General features: G+C 46.4%; 2 protein-coding genes across 3 annotated transcripts; both read left to right on the top strand.

Annotated features, from left to right (window-relative positions):
- Positions 1 to 1,563: 1,563 nt before the first annotated feature.
- Positions 1,564 to 6,417, top strand: LOC117433376 (leucine-rich repeat-containing protein 3B-like). 2 transcript variants are annotated; one of them, XM_059006677.1, is made up of 5 exons: positions 1,564 to 1,722; positions 2,055 to 2,156; positions 2,582 to 2,920; positions 4,276 to 4,796; positions 5,469 to 6,417. In XM_059006677.1, the coding sequence occupies exons 4-5, from the start codon at positions 4,399 to 4,401 to the stop codon at positions 5,875 to 5,877; spliced, it is 807 nt and encodes a 268-aa protein (XP_058862660.1). In that variant the 5' UTR covers positions 1,564 to 1,722; positions 2,055 to 2,156; positions 2,582 to 2,920; positions 4,276 to 4,398; the 3' UTR covers positions 5,878 to 6,417. The 2 variants fall into 2 exon arrangements, with proteins under 2 accessions (XP_058862660.1, XP_034765238.1); XM_034909347.2 differs by lacking the exon at positions 2,055 to 2,156.
- Positions 6,418 to 9,216: 2,799 nt separating this feature from the next.
- LOC117433329 (26S proteasome non-ATPase regulatory subunit 3-like) lies at positions 9,217 to 15,385 on the top strand. The gene is made up of 12 exons (XM_034055474.3): positions 9,217 to 9,549; positions 10,852 to 11,042; positions 11,412 to 11,549; positions 11,642 to 11,778; positions 11,880 to 12,070; positions 12,276 to 12,379; positions 12,534 to 12,648; positions 12,836 to 12,955; positions 13,351 to 13,454; positions 14,030 to 14,185; positions 14,441 to 14,491; positions 14,741 to 15,385. Exons 1-12 carry the CDS (start codon positions 9,390 to 9,392, stop codon positions 14,816 to 14,818), a joined length of 1,545 nt encoding a protein of 514 aa, XP_033911365.3. The 5' UTR covers positions 9,217 to 9,389; the 3' UTR covers positions 14,819 to 15,385.
- The last annotated feature ends 6 nt before the right edge of the window (positions 15,386 to 15,391 follow it).

The following is a 15,391-nucleotide window of genomic DNA, read 5'->3' as shown; positions in this document are numbered from 1 at the left end:
TGTACTGTGCTGTCGCTCTGAGAGCCAGCTAATTCAATACAGTCTAGTGTAGAGAACTCAGTGCTGTACTGGGGATCTGAGAGCCAGCTAATTCAATACAGTCTAGTACAGAGAACTCAGTGCTGTACTGGGGATCTGAGAGCCAGCTTATTCAATACAGTCTAGTGTAGAGAACTCAGTGCTGTACTGGGGATCTGAGAGCCAGCTAATTCAATACAGTCTAGTGTAGAGAACTCAGTGCTGTACTGGGGATCTGAGAGCCAGCTAATTCAATACAGTCTAGTGTAGAGAACTCAGTGCTGTACTGGGGATCTGAGAGCCAGCTAATTCAATACAGTCTAGTACAGAGAACTCAGTGCTGTACTGGGGATCTCAGAGCCAGCTAATTCAATACAGTCTAGTGTAGAGAACTCAGTGCTGTACTGGGGATCTGAGAGCCAGCTAATTCAATACAGTCTAGTGTAGAGAACTCAGTGCTGTACTGGGGATCTGAGAGCAGCTAATTCAATACAGTCTAGTATAGAGAACTCAGTGCAGTACTGAGGATCTGAGAGCCAGATAATTCAATACAGTCTAGTGTAGAGAACTCAGTGCTGTACTGGGGATCTGAGAGGCAGTTAATTCAATACAGTCTAGTATAGAGAACTCAGTGCTGTACTGGGGATCTGAGAGCCAGCTAATTCAATACAGTCTAGTATAGAGAACTCAGTGCTGTACTGGAGATCTGAGAGGCAGTTAATTCAATACAGTCTAGTATAGAGAACTCAGTGCTGTACTGGGGATCTGAGAGCCAGCTAATTCAATACAGTCTAGTATAGAGAACTCAGTGCTGTACTGGAGATCTGAGAGCAGTTAATTCAATACAGTCTAGTATAGAGAACTCAGTGCTGTACTGGGGATCTGAGAGCCAGTTAATTCAATACAGTCTAGTATAGAGAACTCAGTGCTGTACTGGGGATCTGAGAGCCAGCTAATTCAATACAGTCTAGTGTAGAGAACTCAGTGCTGTACTGGGGATCTGAGAGGCAGTTAATTCAATACAGTCTAGTATAGAGAACTCAGTGCTGTACTGGGGATCTGAGAGCCAGCTAATTCAATACAGTCTAGTGTAGAGAACTCAGTGCTGTACTGGGGATCTGAGAGCAGCTAATTCAATACAGTCTAGTATAGAGAACTCAGTGCTGTACTGGGGATCTGAGAGCCAGCTAATTCAATACAGTCTAGTGTAGAGAACTCAGTGCTGTACTGAGGATCTGAGAGCCAGCTAATTCAATACAGTCTAGTGTAGAGAACTCAGTGCTGTACTGAGGATCTGAGAGCCAGCTAATTCAATACAGTCTAGTATAGAGAACTCAGTGCTGTACTGGGGATCTGAGAAGCCAGCTAAAACACTCCCTCCCCCCTCTACAGCTGGAACAAGACCGCAGAGTCACTGAATTATGAATGTGCTGCTGCAGTTCATCTGGGAACGATTCAATCAGGTAGAAGCGCATTCCCCTGGAGGAAAGCACTCCCTGGTTTTGAACAACGCAGTAAATCTATTTCTGAGACCAGCATCCCTCCGTGCAACGAGCGAACGCCCACTCCCCGCGCGGGGTTAACCTATTCCTGAGACCAGATACAAAACAGTGTGAATCAATTAGACAGGGGAAGGGACGCGCAGCATGCGATTGAACAAGTAGCCTGAACAAAACTAACATGATGTAAGAATTATCACTGGAGGTATGGGTTAGGGTTTAGATTCATACACGTATAAATGTTAAAGTTCTAGATTTGAGAGATATGTTTGCATAAAAAACTGCATGTATGCTATTTAAAAGCTGGATTAAGATATGGATTACAAGCATGCATATATATATATATATATATATATATATATATATATATATATATATATATATATATATATACTGTATATATGCTGCCTGTAGGCGCTCGTTGCTTTCCATTAATAATGCAGTCCGGTCTGCCGGTCTGCCGGTTGCTTGGTGACCACAATTCCTCGTTTGACAGGCGGATTGTATTTTTCGGTTCATTGCTTTTTTCAACCACAGGCTTCATTTGAAGAAGAAACGAGAAGGGAGCGCACGACCGCAGCTCCTGAAAAATAAAACACAACAACGTGCTGTTAACGAGAAGCGAAACGACAGGATTAGGTATTAAGAAGTGATATTAATACCTACGATGATTTAATACAGGCGTACAGGTCAACTGCTGATCAAGGGAAACAAACGGATACAAAAAACAAAGAAAAACATAATTTCAAGAGAAACCCCGCTGGTGAATCTAATGACAATCACATGAAGAATGAGTCTTTTTTTCACAAGACAAAACCCGTAACTGTTTTATTTTGACAAGAACATGCAGCAAAATTATATTATTATTATTATTATTATTATTATTATTATTATTATTATTATTATTATTATTATTATTATTAGTATTATGACGTATTGCCTTTTCTCGTTCTTGTTAATCTATTATTGATTGGTTATCGGGGGGGTATACACGATCGATATTGTGAATGTTTTTTCACTGTGAGCTGCAGTTCATATTTATTAATATCTTTTTTTTTTTTTAGACCCGCTTCGGAGGATTCGGGATGCGGGGATGCAGCGATAGTGCGCTAGAGCTTCCTCGGTTGGTTTCAAACTTGCCTCGTGTTTAAAACGGAGACTCTGCTGGATACGGGCGGGCGCTATTCTTACATTACACTGCACGGTGTACAGAGCAGAGCCGAGGAGAGCCGAGGAGAGTCGAGGAGAGCCGAGGAGAGCCGAGGAGAGCCGAGGAGAGCCGAGGAGAGCCGGGGAGAGCCGGGGAGAGTCGAGGAGAGCCGGGGAGAGCCGGGGAGAGCCGAGGAGAGCCGGGCTGTAGCGTGCCGTGGATGCCTGACGCTTTTCTGTGGAAACCCCGACCAGTAAGAAAAACATTTTTTTAAAAAAAGCTTTATTATTTATTTACTTATTAATTCATGTATTTATTATAACCGTAACAAATACACAACCCAACGTTTCAGTACGGTGCAATATAATAATAATAATAATAATAATAATAATAATAATAATAATAATAATAATAATAATAATAATAATAATTATACATTGTGTGAATATTGACAAACAGTGATGTATATTTCTAAGCTTATATATAATTGCGGCAATACAGTATTTCATTTTGTAATTCATTTTAAACATTATATTATTGGTATTTAAACACGCATCTTATATCATTGTAAAATACATTTGAAATGTTGTGTTTTCATACACGGCCTGTATCTTGTTCGTCATGAATCACAATTACACGCAGTTCAATCACGGAAGCGATCATTAGATAGCGGAGAAGGGGCAAGCCTCTTTATTCTATCGAGATAATGCATCTGAAGATCAATAGCGTGATTCTCTCTCGCTCCTTTCTCCTTATTTCACCCCTTCATTTATCTTCACCCCCCCCCCCCCTCTGCTCTATCCTTCACCCACTCCACATCCCCCTCTCTCCCTCTCCCCTTTCTCAATAATCTCTCCTTTTTATTTCTCCTGTTTCACCCCCCCTCCCCCTCCCCCTCTCAAATTCCATTCTCTCCCTCTCCAATTCCATTCACCCTCTCTCCCTCTCCCTCCTTCTCTCCCTCTCCCTCCTTCTCTCCCTCTCCCTCTCCCTAAAGCACAGAGAGGTCTGGTAAAGCATAGGGAAGCATTGTAAAGCACAGAGAGGTATGGTAAAGCATAGGGAAGCATTGTAAAGCACAGAGAGGTCTGGTAAAGCATAGGGAAGCATTGTAAAGCACAGAGAGGTCTGGTAAAGCATAGGGAAGCATTGTAAAGCACAGATAGGTCTGGTAAAGCATAGGGAAGCATTGTAAAGCACAGAGAGGTGTGGTAAAGCATAGTGAAGCATTGTAAAGCACAGAGAGGTCTGGTAAAGCATAGGGAAGCATTGTAAAACACAGAGAGGTCTGGTAAAGCAAATTAAAAAACAAATCATGTTAAACTAACCCTTATAAATGTGTCCCATAGTAAAAGCACAGCAGAGTGTAATACAGCACAGTGGAAGCATGTTAGACAAGAGGCACTAGTGTTTAGGTTTACTGTGGTGAAATGTCATAAGTTGTACCAGCAGACACCTCCCTTGCTAATTGAATGATAACTGAGAGCCTGATCTCAGGACATTTAACTTGTATATTGTTTGTATTACTAAAGTCATTCTTGTGTATAAACATGTATTACTTCTTAATACTAACCCCCTCTCTCTGTCTCCGCCTCTCTCTTTTACCAGTCACCCCCGTGATAGGCTCCCTCTTCCCACAAAAGGGCGTGTCTTCCTTCCCCCTCCGCCCTCTCAGCCCCTCCCCTCCCTGATGCTCTGGTCCTCCCCTTAGGAGTATGCCAGTATCCCACAATGCCGCTGCCGCTGCCGGTCTGGCTCCTGCGTCACTCCGTGGCTCTGTGTCTGCTCCTGCTGCACAGCTCTGTTCTCATGACTTTCTGCTTCCACCACGCCTCCACCAGCTGCTCCAAGGGCTGCTACTGCTCGGAGGCTCCGGGGGGGGCTGGGGTGGGGCGGACGGTGCGCTGCAGCCACGCCAGGCTGGCAGAGGTACCACGGGACCTGCCCAACGACACCCAGAGACTCTACCTAGACTTTAACCACATCGCCTCGGTGCCCGCCAACGCCTTCGAGGGGCTCCCCCTGCTGGCTGAGCTGGACCTCTCCCACAACGCCATCGCCAAGCTGGAGAGCGGGGCCTTCCGCGGCCTGGAGGAGCGGCTGCAGCGACTGGACCTCTCCACAAACCGGTACAGCGGGGTTACAAACAGAGGGGACCGGGGTACAGTGCAGGGAGGGGAATCAGAGCAGTTTCATCCATTCCAGGTTTTACTAGGTGCTTGATTAGTCACAGTGTGTCTAAGTAACAAGCTGAGGTGTGTGTGATTAAATCAGGAAGGGGCTGTTTTAGGGATGTATTGACTCATCTGGTTAATTTATTAAAACAAATGAAGAAAGCTGCTGGTATTCTTAAAGAAAAGCAGCAACCACCCTCAATCATCAATCAGGTTAAGAACTAAAACCAGCACTGGAATCCCAGATTCTCTTTATTATCATTATTTATTTCTTAGCAGACGCCCTTATCCAGGACGACTGACAATTGTTACAAGATATCACATTATTTTTTACATACAGTTACCCATTTATAGAGGTTGGGTTTTCACTGGAGCAATCTAGGTAAAGTACCTTGCTCAAGGATACAGCAGCAGTGTCCCCCCACCTGGGATTGAACCCACGACCCTCCAGTCAAGAGTCCAGAGCCCTAACCCCTACTCCACACTGCTGCCCTTTAGGGGAGCCTGCCCTTAGTCCATTCCACTGGCTCCGTGTCTTCCAGACGGCTCTGATTAATCAGAATTGTACTGGCTCTTATCACCGTCTCCTCTGTTGAGTTTGTATTTTTATTTTTTCTTTCATTTCAGGCTGATGTCTCTGAACAGGGAGGCTGTGGGCAGCCTGCGCTCTCGCACCAACCTCTCCCACAACCCATGGCACTGCGACTGTGAGCTGCAGCACGTGGTCCCCTCCCTGGAGCTGGAGCCGGCCTCGCTGGCGGGCATGGTGTGTGAGACGGCCGTGCCGGAAGAGCACGCAGGCATGCCCTTCCTGCTGCTGGCCCACGACGTGGACCTGTGCAACGTGGCCCACAGGACCACGGACGTGGCCATGCTGGTCACCATGTTCGGCTGGTTCGCCATGGTCATCGCCTACCTCGTCCACTACGTGCGGCAGAACCAGGACGACGCGCGGCGCCACATGGAGTATCTGAAGAGCCTGCCGGGGCTCCAGAGCAAATCTGAAGAATCCTTCAGCATCAGCACTGTGGTGTGAGGCAGAAACACTTCACAGTGCTTTTACTGGCATCAAGGAATGTGGGCGGAGCTCTTCAATGAACAGACCAAAGTGCCTGCTTGATTGGTCTTGTTCTGGAATGGGCGGAGCTACGCCACCATATATGATTGGCCCATGTCTAGAATGTAGTAGCTCAAAGCTCAGGCTCTGATTGGTTTAGCTCTTTTCCAAGGGCACTGGCAACCCAAATGTTACCCACTGATGCAGAATGACTGGGTGGGTTATTTCGTTCATCAGCCTGCAGTAGAGACTATCGAGACAGCCTTCCCATTTAGTTATTATTATTATTATTATTATTATTATTATTATTATTATTATTATTATTATTATTATTATGTAGCCTATTGTATGTAGAAAAATGACCAAAAGGCTGTGTTAAACATTCAAGTCTTAGTATAAAAACCAGGACTGGAATCCTGCATTCTCTTTAGGGCAGCCTGCACTGAATCCATTCCACTGGCTCCGTGTTTTCCAGATTGCTCTGATAATCAGACTCCTGTACAGTATGGAATTGTTCATTTCCAGGGGGGTCGGGGGTGGGGGGGGGGAGCATGCTTCGAAAACCTTTAATTCATTCTCACAGCAACAGGTGCACCATACTGTGAATAGGATTTCAATTGCCTTAAAATAATAATTATAACAACAACAGTAATAATAACACACACACACACACACACACACACACAATCCTGTTTCTTGTTGATGGTTGTTAAGCTCCAAATAAAAACAGTTTTAAATGACATGTGTCTCTGTGTGTATGTGTGTCTCTGTGTCTGTGAGTGTGTGTGTGTGTGTAAGTCTGTGTGTGTCTGCGTCTGTGTGTGTCTGTGTGTGTGTGCGTGTGCAGGTCTGTGTGTGTCTCTGTGTCTGTGTGTGTGTGTCTCTGTGTGTGAGTGAGTGTGTAAGTCTGTGTGTGTGTGTGTGTGTGTGTGTAAGTCTGTGTGTCTGTGTGTGTGTGTCTGCGTGTGTGTAGAATTATTGAATGGGTTGAATGTAGCGCTCAAACAAAAGAACACGACTCTACAGAAATTGCTTGAAAATGGATTGGTTAGTAAAATGTTATCACATAGATTCCTATAACATAATTAAAAGCACACCAATAAAGTTCTAATAATCTCAAAGTGACAGCATTCGAAGAGTCAGGGGTGAGGGTTCGGGGTAACTGTCATAAGCGGCGCAATGCAACTCAAACGCCTCATTCCAGCCATGGCATCCCAGCACGCTGCATCTTCTGATCTCAAGGAACAGGAACAGGAACAGACAGAGTTAGAAGTTCTTGGGAGAGAGGATGGCCCTGATCCAGGAAGGACCTTATAAGTTATTACAGCGACTTTCAAATGAATTGGGCAGCTCGCTGGTAACCACGGTCAGGACCTGAGCACTGCGGTAATGTGCTGAGAAAGACGAGCGTGAGAAAGCAGCCTGGCAGCTGCCTTCTGGACAAGCTGAAGCCTTTCCAAGTTTAGTGGCAGGTGTACCAACAAACAACAAATTCAATGCAAGTATAATGTTTGTCGTGAAGCCAGCCAGGGTGATTGGAGGTACATTTATAGCACTGCCTCAAACAATTCGATTGAATTCAAGATGCTGGGATCGTGTTACACGGGAGAGAGGGAGAGCGAGGAGGCAGGCTGCAGTCTCCTCTGGGCACCGCGGTGTGGGTTACACTGGCAGGGTAATGCGAGGTGCAGGAGAGTATTGCGTAGCCCTGCTAGATCACATTGCAAATGAAAAACAGAAGAAATGCAGCTGCAATATACAGAATGCGGAGCAGGAGGAGCAGAGAAAGAGAAAGAGAGGCTCTTATACTCTGTGAACAGTTCCACCAGCACAGAGCAGAGGGAGGCTGTTCAGAGAGTATAAGAGCCTCCCTTTCTCTTTCTCTGCTCCACCAGCACAGAGCAGAGGGAGGCTGTTCAGAGAGTATAAGAGCCTCCCTTTCTCTTTCTCTGCTCCACCAGCACAGAGCAGAGGGAGGCTGTTCAGAGAGTATAAGAGCCTCATACAGACACAAACGCACAAAAGATACACAAATAGGTACAAACAGACAGACACAAAAACACCTATGCACACACACACACGCACACGCGCACTCGCACACACACAGTTTGGTTTGTTTGTTTAAAGCAGGCTAACGCTTATTGAACTGGGAGCCCCTGGCGTCTCAGTTATTGATCTCCACACCTTTGGCTCATCTCCAGGGCAACAGTATTCCGGAACACATCAAAGGAAGCATGTTTCCATGGCAACCCAATCCCTTATTTCATTTTCAGATTATTTCATCATTTCTTCTCGTTCTTTGTGATTGCGCTATTCCTTCCAGAGAAGCTAATTTCTGCAAAATAATGTTAATAAAACAGGAGTTCATTAAAGATTGGAGTCGATGCTGTGATTAGCACCACACTGTATTTGTGCAACGCACGCGAGTCACCTCTAGGTGGAAATCTAGCATTGCAGAATCTGTAATCTGCAAAAAAACTCTCTTCTGTGAACCCTCCACCCTGTGAAACACAACTACACTGCACCCTGTGATACCCTCCACCCTGTGAAACACAACTACACTGCACCCTGTGATACCCTCCACCCTGTGAAACACAACTACACTGCACCCTGTGATACCCTCCACCCTGTGAAACACAACTACACTGCCACCCTGTGATACCCTCCACCCTGTGAAACACAACTACACTGCACCCTGTGATACCCTCCACCCTGTGAAACACAACTACACTGCACCCTGTGATACCCTCCACCCTGTGAAACACAACTACACTGTACAATGCTTCGCAAAGGTATTTGGTTGGATTGTATTTTCAGAAAAGAAGAATATTTAGCCTGCCACCTAGTGTCAAGATGAAGCTTTTAATTTATGTATATATTTTTTTGCAGATCACAGATTCTGCGATGCTAGATTTCCACCTAGAGGCGACTCGCGTGCGTTGCACAAATACAGTGTGGTGCTAATCACAGCATCGACTCCGATCTTTAATGAACTCCTCTGTCGAATTCTGCATAGGCACACTTGCGCAACTACGCTCAATATATATTAGGTCATTTTTATTTTACCTATTTTTGCACCCATTTTTTAATGCGAGACTCACTAATAAAAAAAATCAGATTTTAGTATGCTAAAAAATACCGAATACGTTTAAATATGGCTTTCACATGATTTAAAAAAAAAAAAAGTTAATTTCTGCCTGAAGGTTTACATAGAAAGGAACAGTAGCTCGTTAAATCATTAACTGTGTATAAATTACATCACAAACACATGACTAGATGTAAATAGAAATAAGGGAGTTTAGTTACCATGGCAACCAACTCTGCGATCGTCAGCTCTGGTCTGCGCCACTGGTGATGCCTGTCTCCCATGAGCCCTTGCGGGTCGCCAAGAGTTGCCAGTCATTCTGAAGTGGGCGAGTGAATAACAATTAAATAATAATAATAATAATAATAATAATAATTACAAACATAAACATTAATTAACCACCAACATGAAAGAAACCACGGCGAAGCGACGAGAGAAGCAGCGGGAAGCGAAGCCGGAGAAGCAGCCGGAGAAGGGCCCCGAGCCGCAGGACGTGGAGATGCCGGAGGAAGACGCGTCTGCAGCGGCCAAGCCGCACAAAGAGCTCGATACCCTGACCCTGGAAGGTAAACGCCGGGGCACTGGGGCTGAGTGAAGCAGAGCTGGGGAATAAAGAAAACAGAACAACCTAGAATAACGTCGGTGTCGTGGGCTGTGAGTGTTGAACACAGAAAGGCCGGCGGTGCTGTCAATACTGGTATGATGCTGCTAGAAATAAAATCTGTACAAAAAAAATCGACTTCATTGGTTAATTTAAATCCCAGAGAGGTGGTTCAATAAATATGATCGGTAGAGACGTCATTTTGACGTTGTTATGTCGTGAATGATGTTTTTAAAAACGTAGGTCATCTTGTGTTCAAATAAAAAAATGAAAAATCAAAACATAGTTATTAATACTGGACTATAGCAATACTGTACAGTGTGATCACATAGACAACCTCATCGTTACTATACAACGTGAGGTGAAGCTTTGCATTATTATTATTATTATTATTATTATTATTATTATTATTATTATTAATTAATTAGCCATTTAACATACGCTATCCAAAGCGACTTACAGAGACTGGGGGGTGAACTGTGCATCACAACTGCTGCTGCAGAGTCCCTCCCAATAGCACCTCGTTTGTTTGACGTCTCATCGGAAGGACGGAGCACAAGGAGTTTCAGTGACTTGCTCAGAGTCACACAGCGAGAGAGTCAGGATTTGATCCGGGGACCTCCTGGACTCAAGCCCTTTTCTTTAACCCCTGGACCACCAAGCCTCCCAGGAATGTGATATTCAAATTGTACTTATTCCTCGTTAATCATAATAAGAGTAAGATTACTGACGGATTTAAAGCATCCCATCTCCAAACTACCATGCCTTACCGTATCATACCAATTTCATTTATATAGGAGGCTGTGTGGTCCAGTAGTTAAAGAAAAGGGCTTGTAACCAGGGGGTCCCCGGTTCAAATCCCACCTCAGCCACTGACTCATTGTGTGACTCTGAGCAAGTCACTTCACCTCCTTGTGCTCCGTCTTTGGGGTGAGACGTAGTTGTAAGTGACTCTGCAGCTGATGCATAGTTCACATACCCTAGTCTCTGTAAGTCGCCTTGGATAAAGGCGTCTGCTAAATAAACAAATAATAATATAGCAAAAACAAAATATACAGCCAGCCAAGAGAGCTCCAAACTGCTCGCTGGTGAAAGGCCACATCAAAGACCTTAGCTTTAAAATCTACTTTTGTTAAACATTGTAACTGAACAGGGGTTGGGTTGGGTTGGGTCAGTTTCTGTTCAGTTTTAAAATCCGTTAACAATGTTCCAGTTCAAATTCCTGTTTTTAAAATCCATTCCCAGTTCCGCTTCCTTCTCCCTGCAGATATCAGGGAGCACGTGAAGCAGATCGAGAAGGCTGTGTCCGGGAAGGAGCCTCGCTTTGTGCTGCGGGCCCTGAGAGCGCTGCCCTCCACTAGCAGTCGGCTCAACCCCAACGTGCTGCACAAGGCCGTCTCCGGCTTCTTCACCTCCCACGCAGAGGGCAGGGACTTCCTGCTGAGCTTCCTCGAGGAGGTACACCAGGGGAACACACGCAAGGACACCTGCAATAACACGCACATGCGAGCACAGGGATGGGAATAAGACTCCCGCTGCACAGCAGTGTCACCCATTCCAGGTTTTACTACCAGCTGGATCAGCCCCAGTGTGTCTAGGCAACAAGCTCAGGTGTGTCTGATTATTAAACTCGTAGTGAAACCAGGAACGGATCAAACTGCTGTGCAACGGGAGTCTTGTTTCCAGCTCTGAAAGTTGACTCGTGTTCCATGACCCTTCCCAACGTTCTGGCTTCTGCCACCTTCAGTGGATTGGCTGTTATAGTTTGCCCCTGAGAGATGTCTTGAGGAAGTCCTTGAGTTCTGGTTCTGGTTCTGTTTCCTGCAGCCGATGGACACGGAGGGAGAGGTGCCCTTCCGCCCCAGGACCGGCAAGGCCGCCGCGGCTCCCCTCCTCCCGGAGGTGGAGGCTTACCTGCAGCTCCTCCTGGTGGTGTACCTGACAAACAACAAGCGCTACATGGAGGTACGGATCACACACACACACACACACCAGACTCCCCCTTCTCAGCCTGCCCCTGCCCCTCTCCACGCTGTGACTCTCGCTCTCACCCCTAGGCGCAGAAGGTCTCTGACGAGCTCCTTCAGAAGATCAGCTCTCAGAACCGCCGGGCCTTGGACCTGGTAGCGGCCAAGTGCTACTATTACCACTCGCGGGTCTACGAGTACCTGAGCGAGCTGGACATCGTGCGCAGGTCAGTGCCCTCGGCTGCGAGTCCGACTTACTGCAGCAAGTCTGCAGACGTGTTGAATTTAACAAATATTTTTAAAAATCTCTCCCTTTCTTCCCCCCCAGTTTCCTCCACGCCCGGTTGAGGACGGCCACGCTGCGCCACGATGCAGACGGCCAGGCCACGCTGCTGAACCTGCTGCTGAGGAACTACCTGCAGTACAGCCTGTATGACCAGGCCGAGAAGCTGGTCTCCAAGTCAGTGTTCCCAGAGCTGGCCAACAACAACGAGTGGGCTCGCTATCTCTACTACACCGGTCAGTGAGAGAGTCTGTCTGTACTACACCGGTCAGTCTGTCTGTCTGTCTCTATTACACTGATCAGTCTGTCTCCGTCTGTCTGTGTGCCTGTACTACACCGGTCGGTCAGTCTGTCTGTCTGGTTGTCTGTCAGTCTGTGTGTGCCTCTTCTACACTGGTCTCTGTGTCCGTGCGTGCCTCTAACAGCCTCTCTCCCTCCCAGGTCGTATCAAGGCGATCCAGCTGGAGTACTCAGAGGCGCGGAGGACCCTCACGAACGCCCTGAGGAAAGCCCCCCAGCACACCGCCGTGGGGTTCAAACAGACTGTGAGTCCCTCCACTGCACCAGTCCCACTATACCAGTAACCATACAAGGGTGGGAACCAGAGTTTAACACAACACTACTGGTGGAGACATCTTTATAACCTTCTCTCTCTCTCTCTCCCCCCACCTCTCCACCCCCCCCTCTCCCCCCCTGCAGGTTCACAAGCTCCTGATTGTGGTGGAGTTGCTTCTGGGGGAGATTCCTGACAGGCTGCAGTTCAGACAGCCATCTCTCAAGAGATCTCTCATGCCATACTTCCTGCTCACCCAGGGTAACTAGGACTGCGGCCGCCCACAACGCACACCTGTGTGTGTGAAATTATGTAGTAGACAATGATGTGGTGATACAGCCACCTCAGATTTCTGTGTCTGGTGAAGATGACATATTGTATAAATAAATAAGTGTGTGTGTATATATGTAAGCACTCAGACACACACTCAGTTTGTTTTTCCACGCAGCTGTGCGGATGGGGAACCTGGCCAAGTTCAACCAGGCCCTGGAGGAGTTCGGGGAGAAGTTCCAGACAGACGGGACCTACACTCTGATCATCCGCCTGAGACACAATGTCATCAAGACAGGTAAACACACACACCCCAGGGCACACCTGAGAGGAGGTGCAGGTACACACACACCTGAGAGAAGAGGTACAGGTACACACACACACCTGAGAGAAGAGGTACAGGTACACACACACACCTGAGAGAAGAGGTACAGGTACACACACACACCTGAGACACACCTGAGACACACCAGGGCACACCTGAGAGAACAGGTAAAGACGCACACACACACGCCTCTGAGCGATCAGGTAAACGCAAACCTGCAACACCTGGGCGACTTGGTCCCATGACTTATTTATAAATTTTAAGGCAGAGCTTGTAAGACATGAAGGCACTAGCTGGCGTTTTGTTTAATGTCTTGTGGTTTCCGCCTGCATCGTTCTTACCTGTCCCTGTTTTTTTTTGTCTCCCAGGAGTCCGGATGATCAGCCTGTCCTATTCCCGGATCTCTCTCTCCGATATCGCACAGAAGCTGCAGCTGGACAGTCCGGAGGACGCGGAATTCATCGTGGCCAAGGTGCGGGAGCGCTAAACTGAGATTGGCAAACTCACTTCAGTTACACCACCTTCAGTCACTGAGTGCACAGTTGCACCATGTTACGTTTCCTATCTGTGTGTCTGTTTTATAATGCAGGGATGTCCCCCCCCCCCCCAAAGTTATGGCAGGGTAACTTCTCGAACCCGACAGAGTTCACACACAAACAAATTGAAAAGTTGAGACCGAAGGGGATGCGCATGGTTCAAGCTCCTGTGCAACGGCAGTCTTGTTGTTGTTTATTATTATTATTATTATTATTATTATTATTATTATTATTATTATTATTATTAATTAGTCATTTAGCAGACTCTTTTATCCAAAGCAACTTGCAGAGACTAGGGAGTGAACTATGCATCACAACTGCTGCTGCAGAATCACTTCCAACAGGACGTCGGTTTTATGAATTTGAAAAGTTGTGACTGAAGAGGATACGCATGGTTCAAACCCCTCTGCAACGGGAGTCTTGTTAATTAAGCTGGATAATAATAAAAGCAATGTCTTTTAAAGGAATACTCCAGCACTGAAATAAATGACCACCCCCCCCCCCCCCCCAGGCAATCCGAGACGGCGTGATCGAGGCCAGCATCAACCACGAGAAGGGCTACGTGCAATCCAAAGAGACCATCGATATCTACGGGACGAGGGAGCCCCAGCTCGCCTTCCACCAGAGGATCTCATTCTGCCTGGACATCCACAACATGTCTGTCAAGGTACCCTGTCTGTGTGTGTGAGTCTGTCTGTCTGTCTGTCTGTCTGTCTGTCTGATAGAGGGCTGAAACCACCAGGTTTTTTTATTTTTATTTATTATTTCTGTATTTTATTTTTTTTAATTCCAAAAGTTTGGGCTGTAATGCCATTTCTGCACAGCAGGTGGTGCCAGTGCACTAGAGAATAGTCTTCTCTTTTTTGTTTATTTTTTCAAGTTTCATTTTTAAACTCTTGTCTGCTTGTTCTTCTTGTTGCAGGCGATGCGCTTCCCACCCAAATCATACAACAAAGACCTGGAATCTGCGGAGGTGAGAGAGAGAGAGAGATTTACATTAAAACTGATTCCTTTTTTTTATTTTTATATAGTAACTGGTGAGCAATGTGTTTTTTCAGTGGGCTCATCCAGTTGATATTTCGTGTAGTAACTGTCCTGTTATTACACATCCCTCCCCTCGGGTGTGCATTACCGTCTCCTGACACTCGCAGTATTCCCTATATCGAAAGCACGTGTTGTTAACGGCGAGTGTGTGTGTTCATCCCTGTCTCTCCCGTGTCAGGAGCGACGGGAGCGAGAGCAGCAGGACCTGGAGTTCGCCAAGGAGATGGCGGAGGATGACGACGACAGCTTCCCATGATCCCCCGGGGACGCCTTCCCGGACGCACACGCCTCTCTTTCTCCAGATCCCTTCTTGGTTGTTGTTTGGTTTTTTTTTTTTTATCTTGTTAAGGGTGTTGCGAATCAGACTTGTATTGTCTGTAAACGCCTCTCTCTTACATGACGGTGAATCTGTGATGATTCACTGTTAGTCCAGGTTGACATAGTGAATTACAAGTCCTGCATTTCACTGTATAAGGGCTCCTTTACTAATTCTCTGTTTTCAATACTTAATGTTTTTTAGATGAGCAAGTCAGACAGTGAAATAGAGGGACCACACACACACACAGTGTCACTGATAAGGAGAGAGAGGAGACACACACACACACACACACACACAGTCGTGCAATAAGCAAAGAGAGGTTCTGTTATAGAGGCCTGACCTCTTTGTGCAGGATTAGGGAGGGAGGAGAGAACAGTCTCTCACCCTGAACCCCCCTCCCTTCCAGCGGCACGGCTCCTGTATTGATTGTTCATCGATGGTATTCTGTGAACCGGGAGAGGTTGCACCATTGTGTCATTGAACTATTAAAAGAAAAAAAAGATTTTTCTG

The sequence above is a fragment of the Acipenser ruthenus genome, chromosome 33, assembly GCF_902713425.1.
Source record: "Acipenser ruthenus chromosome 33, fAciRut3.2 maternal haplotype, whole genome shotgun sequence".
NCBI lineage: Eukaryota > Metazoa > Chordata > Actinopteri > Acipenseriformes > Acipenseridae > Acipenser > Acipenser ruthenus.
The sequence above is the reverse complement of the archived record's forward strand: the minus strand, read 5'-3'. Positions and strand labels throughout refer to the sequence as shown.

Excerpts from the sequence above, each read along its gene's own strand:
- LOC117433329 (XM_034055474.3), top strand. The coding sequence starts at position 9,390 with ATGAAAGAAACCACGGCGAAGCGACGAGAGAAGCAGCGGGAAGCGAAG. Across the intron at positions 12,649-12,835 it reads ATACTTCCTGCTCACCCAGG|CTGTGCGGATGGGGAACCTG; the intron begins GTAACTAGGACT and ends TTTTCCACGCAG. Across the intron at positions 14,186-14,440 it reads TCCACAACATGTCTGTCAAG|GCGATGCGCTTCCCACCCAA; the intron begins GTACCCTGTCTG and ends TTCTTGTTGCAG.
- LOC117433376 (XM_034909347.2), top strand. The coding sequence starts at position 4,399 with ATGCCGCTGCCGCTGCCGGTCTGGCTCCTGCGTCACTCCGTGGCTCTG. Across the intron at positions 4,797-5,468 it reads CTGGACCTCTCCACAAACCG|GCTGATGTCTCTGAACAGGG; the intron begins GTACAGCGGGGT and ends CTTTCATTTCAG.